Here is a 15,786-nt window from a genome sequence, read left to right on the forward strand (position 1 = left end):
GACTGTTGGATATTTTCTCTGTACAAAAGATAGTTTTGTAAAGGGGACTAAATAGATACTAGAAATTATCCCAGGCTATGCAAATTATAGCCTTTTGATGTCAAAACAATGTAACTACATAAGATATTCTGTCCAGATTCTTTCCTAAGGATTAAAAAAACTCAAACATTATTTGTGCTACCCAAAATTGCTAAACACAAAATACTGTTTTGCTGGTAACAAGTCATGTATAAAGGTTCACTGCATATTCCTTTGCCACAATGCAAAACTAAAGGTTATAGATTGGATATTAGGCAAAAGATTTTTATGGAAAGAGTGATAAAGTTCTGGAATGGTCTGCCCGGGGAGGTGGTGGAGTCACCATCCCTGGATGTGTTTAAAAAAAGACTGGATGTGGCACTCAGTGCCACGGTTTAATTGAGGTGTTAGGGCATGGGTTGGACTCGATGATCTTGAAGGTCTCTTCCAATTCTCTAAACCCTCTTGCTAATCCATATTTGACCCATTTGATTTCTTCTACTGCTGGCATCACAGACTGGGCAAGAATTTTTTTTATTTCCTCATGCTAAATTAATTAATAATTCTGCTGTAAGTGTATTTTAAGGAATAAGACTATTAAAATGTGAAGTTTAAAAAAATGTGATATATATCTTTAATCTCCTTAGCAACATCTTTAATGGTTAAATGTGATATGCCATTGTTTGGTATTTAGTATCCTGGTAACATAATTAGCACAACAAGGCATACAAAACAAATACCCTTCCTGAGGGTTCACAGCCCAGTACCAGGAGGAATTAGAGAAGAACTGCCCAGACATCCAGTTAGAAGATAAGCTGTGCCCTTTTCTTCCTTATTTGGACTACGAATGAATAAAACTTCTCTTTATATACTTTTATATTACCTGAACTGTGCGGCTTCAAGTATTTTGACTAGCAGCTTGCTTACAAATGGATTTATTGAATTTTTGAGTAGCAGAAAGACTTTGGTTCATGCTACTGGAGAATTCTATGGTCTGTATTGAGTTTGATCTGAAACTTAACTTGAAAGTCATTCTCTTCCTTGATTAAGACCTGCCTTGTTTAGTTGAGTAGCCAGTCTTCCTGGCCTGTCAGGAGGCCAGGAGCAAGTGAGGAGGTGCCAATAGTGAAGCTTTTAATGAGGCATGTGTTAGTCTCATTAATAATTTGTTGCTGTATATTAAATTGACTTACTTGAAACATTAACACCTTTCACCTTTTATTAAAAATGGTGAAGAAAAAACCAAAGATTTTTTGGGTGGGTTTTATTTTGTTCTTCAGTTATTTGACTGTTCCTAGCTTCAGGTCCTTCTGATGAACCATAAAAACTCATCAGAAGGACCTGAACTTTTGATTTAATTAGTCTAAATAATTTGGGGAAAAGACAAAATGTGAGAGGCAAGACCAGCCAGAATCATCACTATCATGTCAGAGTCACAAATTAATATCAGGATCTATTTTGCTTGAATAAACTCTGTTATTGATGCCATCATTATGTGTGTTGTAAGCAGTGTGAGTACAGCATCATGCAACTCAGAGAAGAAGTGGGAGCTATTGTTGGGATCCAGAGGTAATGCAGATGTGATCTATTTTGGAGCATTGCATAGGCTGTGTTCTGGGCAGATAAGGCCATGCCATTGTTTGACTTGTCCCAGCTGAATATTTGGCCACTGGTCCAATGTCCCAAAGTCATGCCAGATCCAGACTGAATTTTTTTTTCCCCCCAGAGCTTAAATAGCTGAGGTGAGATGTACAGCGAATACAAACTCCATTTCACTTACTGTGCCTGAAAAGGAGGGCAATTTTCCTTGGAGAAGAATGGGTTGGCTTTAAACACTCTGGGAATTTTGTAGGAGCTTTGCAGCCTAGAAGACTCCCTTGGTCACTACACAACTGTCTGCTGTGGAATAGCTCATCCTGGTTTTATATGTGCTGAGAAGTTTGTGTGCAGTTTGAGTGTTGCTTTATATCCACAGCAGTAGAAAGGTTTGTAGTTTCTGGCTCAAGGCTGGTTTGTACTATCCAGAGCACCATCTAGCAATGCAAAGTAGGCAGGGAAGTGTGGATTATCCAGGTTAGCTACTGCATAGGATGACTGAAATGGTTTTGTACTAGCAAAACACCTCAGTGAGTTTGACTCTGAAACTTGAGTCAACGTGTAAAAAATGTCCATTAAAAAAAGTCAAGTTTCTATGAAAAAGATAACATGTTTCCTGGGTTGTAATAGCTTTAGAAAACTTATTGTTCTAGTTTGGTTTTGATCACTGAACCTTGAACATTCCTTTCTTTTACATCACTCGGCGGTGATGGTGTGTATCAGTGGGGTTTTGGTTCTTTTGACCCCAGTTCTACTTCAGGGAGATGTAAATATTTGTTCTCAATTTTCCTGGGCACATTGATTAACAAACAGGCCATTGTAGCAAACTGGCAAGGCCATGGCTCATTGCATGAGCTGATAAATTTGGAATGTGATACTGTGTTGAAATATTTAAAGCTTTGAAAGGTTAGTTATAAAGTGACGTGAGTAATGACTGAGATGTTCATAGCACCCAGGACTACATTGGTAGCCATAAGAAAGGCCAGCTTTTCAGCCTGCACAAATCAAATGGGCACAGAGCACATGCTTCAGACACATTACATTTTTTGACTCTTGCTTTGTTGCTGTCCAGTGTGGCTTTGTAAATACATGCTATCCTGCAAATCATGCAGCTGTTTAATTGCCCCTTTGATGGGGGGACATTTCTTGTAAGGAAAGGCAATAATGATACCATTTCTTAGCTATGAGTAACTGGTGCATGTATTCATGGCAGCACTGTGAAAGTGCTGCCAGATGCCTGTATTTAGCATATGTCTAATTATTTAATGACCACTGAAAGGAAAAGTGATGATAAGAACAGCACATTTCTATTTGAACCTCTCCTCAAGTGCATAAAAATCACCTCTTTAGAAACTGAGTATGTAGACTGGTGTGCTAGAGGCCAGTTAAAATACTAATTCATTCACTGCATCCTTTTCTTATATACAAGGGTTGACTCTGTGAAGTGTCATGTGCCTCTTGCAAGTCCCAAGTAGCCAAGAGGAGATTGGGTAGTTTTCAGAGTCTGTCCCACTTTCCAGTCTACATTTTTATAATAAGTGTTGAGAGGTATAGTGCAGCATTCATAGAAGCAAAAACTCTATGTGTGGGGATCAGCAAATAAGTTCACACCAACCAAAACAAATAAACTTAATTTTGATACATCTTCATGTTAGAGATTAATGTTTATTATCTTTTACTGGTTAGCATGTGTCTGAAGCAAGAAGTGAAAACCATTAATTTTTATCTGTATACTTCAAACCAATGTGTGCATTGCTCAGAGTCCTTACATGAATAGCCATTCTCAATGATGATTTCCATTTAATGCCATATGTGTGACATTCTTTCCCAGTCTCATACTTCTTGGAGTTAGAAAGTTTGCATAAGCAAACCCATTCCTAGTGTTCTAAAAAGGAACACTAGGAATGGGTTTAGTTATTTAATGAGTTTGACTCTGCATCTTTTGTCATTGTGTATAAAAATGCCTGTTAAAAACTGTAATGTATCTATGAAACAGATCTTTCCTGTGCTGAAATGGCTTTATAAAACTTACTGTTGTAATTTGTTTTCATGTAGTGAGCTGAACATAAACATAAAAGAATTTTTAAAATGAAAGTTGTATTAAAGTGTGTATATATTTATGCATACACACATATTATAGTCAAATGTACTTGTGGATATGCACAGGCTAATTGAAAATGGTTTTCCTATAAAAATATGGAAGTATGCCTGAGGTAATGGTTTGGCTGCTGATCATTTAACTTTGTTTTTGGTTTTTTTCCAACAGTCAACACTGGAAGATGTAAGTACCAAAAGTAGATTGTGCAATGTGTTGTATGTGTTTCTTAAGTGTTGTGTTTGTATTTGTTAAATTTTTGTAAATATTTAGCAAATAGCTATGTTTAGCATAAAAGTGAAAAATATATAGGATGTTTTTAAAACAAACAGCTGTGAGGGCATGTATTTTATTACCTGGCTTCAGTTGGATGCTGATGTGCTGTGTGTTTGTATTTACAAAAGGCTGTTAGGAGACACTCAGAGCTAATCACACGTTCAACCCCAGGGTGTTATGACCGATGAGGAAAGCTGGATTCCCAAGAGACTTTGTAAAAAGTGTTCTGAGATTCAAGTGTTTACAGAGTTCTCCAACACTGCACAGTGATTCCCATTCCCAGAGCCTAAGCTGTGCTGAGTTTAGTTGTTTTGTTTTCCCCAGACTTTACAAGGTGCTTTGCAAAGCCATTTCACAGATGGTAACTCCTCTCTCAAGTAAGGAAAATCCATTCTGCTGTAAGAGGCTCTGTGTGAAATATCTTTTGTTTAAAGAATAGAAAAACAAAAATTATAGTGGTTTTGAGTGTCTGTGATCTCGTGGTGTATTTCCAACTCTGTAACTCTTGTTGCCTTGCAAATTGTCATTGGATTGATTGCTTCCAGCTTACATAAAGTTTTCTCTGAGTTCCTCCTTCCTCTCCTGGACACTTTGTGCTGCTGTGTGTTGTCGTGTAATACCTCAGATAAGTATCTCCTCACAAATTATGAATTGTTGGCAATGTTTGTCAGTAGGAAATGGAAGCTGCCCTTAAATGAGTCTTTTCAAACAAACTGAAAATGTACAAAATTTAAAGATAAAATCATAATGGGGTCAGACCACTGATTAATGTAAATCTGCTTGCAGTTGCTGACGTAAATAGGAAAGTGCTGATGTACATCATCAGAGAATGTGGCTGGTGAAATGAAAAGAAAATAAAGGGGTTAGGGGGCTAGTGATACTGGTCTCTTAATGTAAGCACAAACTTTCACCCAGGACCACTTTGTTGTTAATATGTAACTCTGCAGTGCCAGAGGGGCCAGGATATTCCAGACACTGCAACAATGTGGTGCCTCCTACAAACATAATAGGAGCAGAACTATGTATTCTTTAATTAACCCCTGGACCAGTTCTTCCACTGGCATGGTTTCGTGGAACTCCATATACCTCAAAGGAAATAAATTGATTTACTGTGGCTGGGCACTTGGTCTTTTATTAATGTATACTTCTGTGTTTTGAAGTTAGGCGCTGTGTTTTTCATGACCATAAATAGTTTAACATTGATCAGACAGAAGTTATCCTAAACTCTACAAACAGAACAGTCAGATTAATGAAAAGAAACTTGTATAGTATAGGAACTAGTGGGTTTTTTTCTTACCTTTTTTTTTCCTTTTTAAATCACAGTGTTGTGTGATCTTTGTAAAATATGACTTCAGAGCATACCTCATTGCACTGATTTTTGTAGTTTCGCTTTATCACACGTATTATTGCACTAACATATTATCTTCATTTTTTTTTTTAAATACAAAAGGTACATTGATTTAAACAGGCTTAGGTAAATAGTGCAAGTTTATATTTTGTTCCAGTTTAGGCCATGCTTAGGTAGAACAGACAAATATTTAGTCTTGGCCCAAGCTGGTCCCATGTTATAATCCCCTGCAGTTTGTTTGTTTAATAACAAGCCTAAACTTGTAAGGGGCAGAAGACTGCCAGAAATACTAATGATCTTCAGAGAGCAACTCAAAATACAAACTTCCGAGTTGATGCTTCAGTACCTACCAGGGGCAGAAATACAATCCCTCAAATAATAAATGGGCTGGTAACATCTGCCAGGTTATTGTGTTCTCCAGGGTCTGGTGACTGTGCTATGTGCAATCACTTGATGCCTTCTGAGGAGCCTCCACCAAAATTAATGGTTTCATCAGCCTGCAGGAGCAACCAAGTAATAGGATACACCTAGGGCTATCCTAAAGGGCTTCTTTATGCTTAGTGAATGCTTTCTAACTGTTCCAGTGAAGTGTGGAGCACTGGAACCTGAATGTTGCAGACTACATCAGAGAACTTAATTTGATGGACTGTGTGGAGAGACTGTGGGAGAGCTTAAGTAGCCTAAGTGAGCATCAGGAATGGATGTGAAATCAACTTTTAGACAAAGTGATTTAGAATTTTATTATTTATGTATTGGATATTTTATAGGGGATTATCCTGGCAACCTGCCAGCTATAAAGAAAGGTGTATGGGCATCCAAGGTTTAATAACACCCATTTTGTGTTTGGAGCCTAAACATTAGGACCTGATGCTATGGAAATAAATCAGTATTGTCTTAGCCTCCAGTTGCATAACATTTAGAAAGTTACTTTTTTCCCCCTGAAAAAAGCTGAAACTCATTATTAGATAGCTTACACTGAGAAAACAACCCTTTAATGGCTGACAGCAGCAATAGAAATGTTTTCAGATGCTGCAGTTTAACGTTTATTTTCATTTTTTTTCCAGTAAATTTTCATTTCAAACTTTGGTGACATAAATGACCAGCTATGCTCTGAAAAATATTCTTCTAATGTTTCTGCAAGCATGGTTGAGCTCCTAAGTTACTTTGCACTTCTCAAGAAATGTCTTTGCCTCCCCTAATGAGGTGTATGATAGCAACCTCTTACTCTCTTTCCAAGCCTGTAGTAGTAGGTGTGAATCTTTCACCTGATTCAGATCACACTGGAATTGACAGCAAGACTGTGAACTGCAATTACCTTAGGCATTAGTGCATGTACAGTCTAGTACGAAATTTCTCTTTGAATGAGGCCAAAACAAACATGCATCTACAAAATAGGTCTGAGTAAATGCACATGACTTGTGAATTTCTTGCTTAAAGGGAAGGTCCCCAGCCATGCCAGGAGTCTGCTTCCTAGTCTGGTCTGCAAGCAATGCTGGCACAATGCAGTAGTAACATCTTCCTTGCTGTCTCTCCTCTTGCAGATGTCTCTGGCCAAAATATCCCTTTGCACTGACTTTCAAATCACCATGCCCTTCTGGGTCTGGTTGCTTCTGTTTAATCTTTTTAGTCTGTGGAGCTCTGCAAAGGTTGATTATGCCTTTCTCCATCCATAACCACTGTGGGCTTTTATGTCCTCTGAGTCTCTCAAAACACAAATGTTTGAGAGGGCTACACAGCTCACAAGGGCCTTTGAAAAACACAGCAAGCTGAAGTGAGTTGAATTCAGAATAAATATGCTTCTTTTTCAGCAGACATTGAAAACAGGTTTTGTTCCACAGATTCACCTGTTGCTGTATTTCACTTGAAATGGTTGTACACTAAGGAGTGCCATTATTGCTTTTGTTTTGTTGGTTCCCTTTCTCCTAAGTTTGCTATCTCACCTCCAGAATTTACGTGCCTGGTGCAGAATTTGCTGTGTGACATTCTTTGACCCATGTGGGAAGTCAGATTTCATTATTTTAATAATAATTTTTAGCCCATTGGGAATATCTACTAGGTTGAGCACCTTTCTTTTCAGTGTATGCCCAAGAAAGAACTGGAAAGCATTCTAGTCATTATTAAATGTGTTTGTGTGAAAATCCAAGCAAAGACTAAAAGCCCTGGAGTTCAGACCATTTCCCACAAATTAAATGAGAAGCACTTGTTAAGTTAGCACAGAGTGTGATAAAACTGCAACATACTGTGTCATTAGACTGCTTTACATGGTGACTGGAAAATTGCCAGTTTAAATAAACTTTGTGCATCTATTTAAAAGCATGTCTCTCTGCACACCAGCTATTTAATCCTTTAAGTTTCTATGGTATTTTTTTAGAAATGTAGTGAACTTGTAAATGCATATACTATAACTTTTGAAAGTTTGTTTGGATTTAACACCTTATTTTGATTTGCTAATTATGAAGAATTAAAAAGAAATCTTCCTGATTTTTGAAAGGCTTTGTCCTTTTCTTTTTCTTAACTTTCTGTTCAGAATAACAACATTAATGTTGATCTCAATGCAGTGTCCATTCAAAAGAGTATGGGGCATAATTCTGGGAATTAAATAGCCTGTGTATTATTCTGAAGGCTAAAACCTGCAGTTCACCTCACTTTTGAGTCATTGCTCTAAAATGAGCAAAGTATTCAGGAATCTTTATAAATTACTGATGGATTTGGATTAAAGGCCTATACAAGACCAAAAGTAGTTATTATAATAGCAGAGGGATCTAGCAATGTCATTTATTGTTAAAAAGAGGAGATAATTAAATTGCCTCCACCATGGTTATAATCAGTAAAGACTAAGACAGCAAGAACAGCATTTGGGAGTATTTCTTTGGGTCTGTAGAACACCAGAGATGTCCATACAGTTCTGTCTCCTCAGTGCCAACCATGTGTTGTGCCATGGTGCACTGTGGTGTGCTGTGCTGTGGTTGTCACTGGGCACACACATAAACCTGCAGCAGTAATTATGTATGCTATGTAGAAGGTGAAGCTGAAATGGAATAAAATGCATTCTTTATAGACATGCTGTCCCACTTGCTGATGGTGGTCAGGGTAAACTTTTTCTTACTATGAGGGCTAATTCTTCTTTTGTTCTTGCAGGTCAAGCCAGTTACTCACAGTAGGATCACTGTGTCAGCACGGTTTCGAAAGCCTCTCCAGGAGCCCTACACTATTTTGTAAGTAGAATTTTCACTTAGTGGATTGCCATTTCAGGGGTGGTGGTGGTACCGTGTTCACTTCAGGGGAGCTTTGTTTAAAATGCTCCTCCAAGTTATTTTACTTTGCTTTATTTCAGCCTGATTGCTAATGGAGACCTTATTAGCCCTGCAGTGCGCCTCCTCATTCCCAGGAAAACACTGAATCACTGGGACCATATTCTTGAAATGGCAACAGGAAAAGTTCCTCTCAGAAGTGGAGCTGTTCACAGGTATAAGGAAGCCAAATATTTGCAAGATACATTTTATATTCCTAGATGTGTTTCTAAAACTCCATAGGTAGATATAATGGGTCATTCCTATTTTATGGGAAGTTTCACTGTAAGAAAATTAAAATGCATCAGAAGGCCACAAAGTGGAAATACATTGACTCTAAGTAACCTTCACATTTCATTTCTACTGCTATTTAAAAAAAGAATAACTGCAATTTGCTTGAACTGTTATTTTAAAATTAATATTTACTAATTTATTTAATTAGCAGGCCAGTAATAATACAATGATATTGCAACACATTTAGTACTAATAAATAAGTTATGTGTCATAATGAAATAAATGAGCATGGTAAAGTTGGTGAAGATGTTTGGAATGTGGGGTACACGATGTGTGTTACTTTTCAATTTTGATAGTTCTTTAAATTCATTGGGGCAAACAATTTCAAGGAGAATATTATAGATTCTCTGGGGTTTGCATACCTGGGGCAAGATTAGGATGTGCTTCATATTCAGCCTCTTAATAAAAACCAAGGCCAAAGTTGTTGTTGGGGTTTGCCAGTTCCAGTACCTCAGCTGGTCTGAGTTGTTGAGGTATCCAAGGAATAGGAGGTGACCTCTTGAATAGGTAGGTTTCAGTCCCTTAAGGCTTTTACAGTGTAAAATAAGTTACCTAAAATGGCATTTGGTAGTTTTTGTAAGTTTTAGAGCAAAATGATAGATGTGATATCTGTGAGAAACATTGCAGTTTAAGTGTGCTCTCAAGGTGTGCAAGCAAATTACAAACGTTCCAGTGTGGCCCCATGCAGAGCACATTACAGAAATTTCTTCATCAGGTGGGAAAGGACCTTTTGTGGAAAATCATTCTTCACAGCCTATGCAATGTCTGAGGCTAAGCTTGCAAAATCTTTCTCAAAACAGTGCAGATAAGGTAGTCTTTTAGTTCTTCTGCTTGCTTTCCCGTTTGATAAGGGTGAGAGAACGTTAAGGTAATGCTGTTGAATATTAGCTCTCATCAAGTTTTTTCTCTCAGCCCTGAACTTCTTTGCTCCTATTAACTGGCTGCTTATGACTTTCACTTGCAGTAAAGTAAATCTGCATGTGTTGAAGCTTTCTGGGTCTGTTTCTCCACTAGTGTAATTCAGAAGCGAACAAAGCGAGAAAAAACATTTACAACATACCAATTCTTTCTGCTCTCAGGTTGTTTAGCCATTTAAAAATCCTTCATATTTTATTTTCATTACTTGGTGTCTCTCTGGTGAAACTGAATGTTGTACATGAAAGCATTCAATATATAACTAAGATTCCTTTTGTGAAGTTCCCTTCAGTGCACATCTTTAATCCTTCAAAAATAAGATAATGTACATGACATTTTATAATATTTAATGTTCTCCCCTTGCTGGTTTTAACTCAGTTTTCATTTTCTTTTCTTTAAAATATTAGAAATACATATTACATTCATTAGTAAAGTGATCATAGTTCTCTAGTAAGTTACACATTACTTGCTGGGGTTTACCAAAACTATGTTAGCATTTGGGGAGATCTGGTAAGACCACTGATGCTGGGAAGATGTAATTTCTCATTAAAGAAGCATAAGTGGACTTACAAGAACCTGCATTATAAACAGGGCAGCTTTTTCTTTCCTATGTTATTAAAAGACTTAAAAAGCTACCAAGTCTCACAGTTTCACATGGGGCTTTTTAAAAAAGAAATTATTGATCACCCTGATCAGAATAGAGATGCAAGCATGAAATATGAGAGGGGAGATGATGGGAAAGCAGCTTTTCTTCTTGTCAGATTGTTGATGGGGAGGGGGTGCAGCAATCTGATGGGCAGGTACTGGGTGCATCAGCAGCTGGGAATTTGGGGATATTGTCCCAGAAATTGTGTCTTTGCTGTCTCCCTTTCTCAGCCTGTATGCTTGCTTTCTTTTGGCTGTCACTTTTTACCTTGGATTCAGGACGGAAAGTGGAAGTCCACTGACATCTCACAAGGCAAACTTAGTTCATCCTCAGAAGAAGTGACCATTTTTGGTACATAATACAAGCCAGAGAGAGCCTACCTGGTTTGTGAATGGTTGTGGCAAAGTGGGTGGGTGAAAATTGTGGCTTCAAAATTCCAAAATTGTAAACAAGTAGCTTCAGAAATTTGTGTCACAAAACTTGTGTGTGCTTGTTAAGTCCATTTAGTTAGTTATTTGTTTGAAGATCCATTTTTAAAAAATACATTTTTGATTTCACTTTCATCTTCAGAGACTGATTGTGTTTGATTTTGCTATTGTGATTATAATTTTCAGGGTGAGAAATGCAATTAAAGATTGCCAAGTAATCTGTAACATTTTTTGGGTTATTTTAAACAAACAACTTGTGCACTTTAAATATAACATTAAAACACAAGCAAAATGAAAGATCAGGAAAAAAAAACCCCATTATTTTGTAGGTGCCCCTCTATATCTGTAGCCTCATACAAATATATAAACAATTCTTAACTGTGGTACACTGATTTGCTGGTTTTTCCCCTGAGTTCCCAAAGTGAAGTGCAATCTAGCAGAACACAGTGAGATTAATTCAGAAATAGGCTTCCTGCTGATTTTCTGATAGCTTGTTTTATTTTCATTGTTTGTGTGTAACTGATGTTGACTCAGTGGTAGTGAAACATAAATTGCTCTTTGAATTGCTGGCGTGCCTGTAGAACGTTTGTGCTATGAAATAAATATGAGTAACACAAACGAGGTGCTCCAGAGTTAGCATACCTCTTCTCAAGGAAGCAGCAGTGTGATCTAGATTTAAAATAGCTGCAATTTCACCTTTCAAAATTTTCAGTGTTTGCTCTTGGAAACGTGTTCCCATGTGGCAGGAGACACACAAAAAATTAGGGTACTTTTATGAGGGTAATACAAGAAAGACATGGACATGCAGGAACAACTGCAGCAAAGGGCCACAGAGAGGAAGGGCTTGAAGATGCCTGTAGTGTGAGGAGAGCTGGGACTCTGCAGCCTGAGGAAGAGAAGGCTCAGGGGGATCTTTTAAATGTGTGTATACACCTGGTAGGAATGAGTGAAGAAGACAGAGCCAGGCTTTCCTCAGTGGTGCACAGTGATAGGACAAGAGGCAATGGGCACAAAATGAGAGCAGGAAATTTCACTTGAACAGAAGAAAAAGAACTTACAGTAATGGTCATCATACATTGGAACATGTTTCCTAGAGATGCATTGGAGTCTTCATCCTTGCAGGTGTTCAAAACATACCTAGAGACAGTTCTGAACAACCTACTCTAGTTGCTCTTACTCTGCAAGGCCTGATTGGACTGGGTGGTCCCCAGACATCTTGTTCAACCTCAGATATTCTGTGATTCCTGGTTCAGTAAAGTACATTAGTTTCTTCTGCATTTATTCAAGGTTATGCCGCCACATGTATCAGTTTTAAAAGTTCTTTATCTATTAAACTGAAAATTTTTGCACATTATAAGTCAAGGGTTTATTCAAGGTAGCCTCCTGATACTCTTCCTCAAATGTTCATAGTATGGTTGTGTGTATTTTTTTACATCTCCTTGCATTGTGTTGAAAATTATGACTATAAATTTGTACAAAGTATAGCTCTAGTATAGCTAGAAGGCTTCTAGAAGGGTAGTTAAGATAGCCATTCAACATTCCTGCAGTTAAGACTTTAATGAAAGTTGTTATTGCTGACTTTTAAATTAAATATAAATATTGTTGAGTTTTGAACCATGCTTTGTAGGAAAGAGCTAATTTATTATTGAATGTTCCTCCTTACTCACTGTTTTGACTGTGCTAAAATAAAATCACAAATTTGACTAGGAAATAAATTCCCTCCAGCAGTCCCTGATGCATTTCTTTCTTCTCAAAAAGAAGTCATGGTAAAAATCCACCTGCTGTAATAGACATAGTCATTATTGGTATGTGCCCAGGATACATGGCTTCTTGTTTTAATATAGTGCTGTATTTCCTGTTGTTCCTGTCAAGTTCCAACCTTCTGATCTACACAATGTAACAGTATAAATGCAATGTTATTGGCAGGGTCTGTGTTAGGTGGACAGGACTTTCAGTCATGAATTCCCTGTTCTAACCAGGTTACTGCATAGTTCCTTGAACACACATAGAAGGTGGAACTTGGTAGGAGAGGGGGCAGGAACTCATGCAATAGATTCCTTCCAAAATAACAGGGAAAAGATATTGAAGACCTTAGAAATACAAAGAAATTTATTTCTTTTCAGAAATTATGTATTTCCTCTATTATAGCACTTCATTCTTCGTTAGTTTTATATAAGCTGTGATTTAAGTAGTTATTTTGCTGTTTTCCTTGGAGGTTTGTTCTGCTTTTTTTGGTTTTTTTTTTGTTTGTTTTTTTTTTTGTTTGTTTGTTTGGTTTTTTTTTGGTTTTTTTTTTGGTTTTTTTTTTGTTTTTTTTTGCTTGGTTGGTTTTTTTTTAAAAACTGTGTTGCTGATCATTGTATGGTGTCTGCTGTACTTTATTGGGTTTCATATCTGGAAATTCAACATATATTTAGTGAGTTTAGATTAACATAGCTTTCAGTGCTCTTAATGCACCTAACTGAATGTTAAGGTTTATTATAATAAGCATTTTCATATTTTTCAGACTCTACACTGTAGATGGAAAACTTGTTCAGAATGGGTCAGACTTGGAGAATGGGCAAATTTATGTTGCAGTGGGTAGAGAAAAGTTTAAGAAATTGCCATATGGTGATCTGCTGTCCAAGGCTACAATGAGAAGGCCACAGGGGTAAGTTCTAAAAGTGTGTGATACACTCCTGTGTGTTTGCGTGTGCCAATAGTAAAGTAAAAAATTCTTATTCCAAGAATGATGCATGAGTTAGTATGGATGCAAACCTTCACTGTCAGCTTCTGAGAAAGACGAGATAAAAATAACAAAAGCAGAAATGGAAATTCAGGAGACCAGTTCATCTCATAAGCATTCCCTTGATCATGTATCACAAAATTAGCATCCAAGAAAAATTAATACAAGTCAAAGTAATCCTATTTTTTTTTCCTTGGGATAAAAATGTGCACAGCTGAATCAGCAGTTTAGGTCTACTCTTGGTTAGTAATGTTTTGTGCAATATATACTCCCTTAAGATTGTTTTATGTTTGGGTCTATTTTTTGTAGGCTAGAACAATCACATAATAGAGTGCTATACTAGGTGTCTGTAAGGAGAAACTTGTGCTTTTTGTACCTTTGGAAAACATGAGAATTTGGAATCATTTCATTGAAATAAGAGGAAAGAAATGAAAATTGTAAGAATTCACATAGTAATGCACTGGATACTGCTCTGCAAGGTTTTGGTGTATAAAGTATGCATTGTGGGGTAATGCACTTGTTGAAGAAGTTAATGATTATGCATTTATACATAGTCTAGTAAACAGAACAAGTGATGCTTAGTGAAAACACACAGTGAAAAAAGCAATTATCTCTGTTGCCATAGCCATCTTGGTGTTATCTGCCTTGATTATAGATACATAGTGCCTGTGCCAGGGACAGGTCACACAATTCTAATATATGGTTTATTCCTGCAGTTCCAAAACCTCTGTACTACCTCCAGTTGTGGGATCTCGAAAGTCTAAAGGCAGCGTAAGTAGCAAATTTCTAATTCAGCTAAATTCTGGCAGATGGAAAATCCCTGTCCTTTGGGTCTTAATTAAATCTGAAGAGAAAAAAATTCACAGCCACGTGGTGGCATGCTTATTAAAGCCTGATGAATCTTTAGCTATTTGCAGTGTCAATTAGACAGAAGAAATCTGAGAAAATATTGTTGTGATTAGGGCTGCTTTGTTTTTGATAAAAGCTTCCATAGCAAAGATTAGCTGCTGGGCTGAGGTCTTTCTATAAACCTGATCATTTGTGTATTTATTTATTTATTTATTTATTCATTCAAATTATATACCTTAAGGAAAAACACAGAACCTTTCACAAAACATTTTGCAGAAAACAGTGTTTCTGAACACTGAGTCTGAAAAATGTCCTAAACCAGTTTGCAATTTGATATGTTTTATTCTAGGTAGCCACTACAGACAGAGCTTGATCCTTCACTGCTTTGTATCCTGTTTAGCTATTTATATGTGTACAAAATGAGTCATCCAACCATTAAGGTTGGAAAAGACCCCCAAGGTCATCGAGTTCAATCTCTGACCTATCACCACCGTGTCGAGTAAACCATAGCACAAGTGCCACATCCAGTTGTTTCCTAAATACTTTCAGGAATGGTGACTCCACCACTTCTCTGGGCAGCCTGTTCTAATGCTTAATCACTGCTTTAGTGAAGGAATTCTTCCTTATGTCCAACCTGAATCATCCTGGCATATCTTGAGGCCCTTTCTTCTTGTCCTGTTGCTTGTTGACTGGGAGAAGAGCCTAACCCCACATTGCTACAAGAAGAGTCCTCTGTGGATTTAATTTTAGTGCCAAAACAGAATATAAGTATCTGTTTTCACCAGTTCTCCACAAGTGCAGTTTGCTGTACAAGACAGCAGGGAATCAGACTCACAGTCTGTCGTTGTAATTGTGGTAGTTGATCATGTCCATTCACTCTTTACAAAACAAAACAAGTCTCTGGAGCCACTAAAAAGAAGTAAGCAATAAAACATACAAGTTTCTGTTCACATTCCACTGAGTGTGTGACTGCCCTGTGAAGGCTGTCATTCTCCTCCAGCTTGTCTTGACATGTAGAATAATGCCCAGGTCTCATTTACACAGACAGTGATATATTAACAAGTCCTATTAATGTGTTATATCTTGTGGCTGCCTACACATATGGATGAGAGATAGCTGCATATAATATGCATGCATGCATAGATTCATCCAGCCATTCTTTTCATTAAATGAAAAATTATTTTCTTATAATAAATATATGTTTTTTCTCCTGGAAGCTATTGAAAATTTAATTGGTCAGATCATACAGTAAGTTCATAAGATAGTTATCCTTCTCTGGATAATTTAAGGTATCACTTAAATGTAC

The 15,786-nt window shown here is 37.2% G+C and overlaps 1 protein-coding gene across 1 annotated transcript in view; it reads left to right on the plus strand.

Moving 5' to 3' along the window:
• The window catches only part of DCDC2 (doublecortin domain containing 2), a 54,563-nt gene that overhangs the window by 8,728 nt on the left and 30,049 nt on the right, over positions 1 to 15,786 (plus strand). Inside the window, exons 3-6 of the mRNA XM_063159699.1 lie at positions 8,472 to 8,548; positions 8,668 to 8,799; positions 13,413 to 13,556; positions 14,348 to 14,402. Of these exons, the coding sequence (XP_063015769.1) occupies positions 8,472 to 8,548; positions 8,668 to 8,799; positions 13,413 to 13,556; positions 14,348 to 14,402 (408 nt within the window). The remainder of the gene's footprint in view (positions 1 to 8,471; positions 8,549 to 8,667; positions 8,800 to 13,412; positions 13,557 to 14,347; positions 14,403 to 15,786) is intronic.

Source organism: Melospiza melodia, chromosome 1, assembly GCF_035770615.1.
Source record: "Melospiza melodia melodia isolate bMelMel2 chromosome 1, bMelMel2.pri, whole genome shotgun sequence".
Lineage (NCBI taxonomy): Eukaryota > Metazoa > Chordata > Aves > Passeriformes > Passerellidae > Melospiza > Melospiza melodia.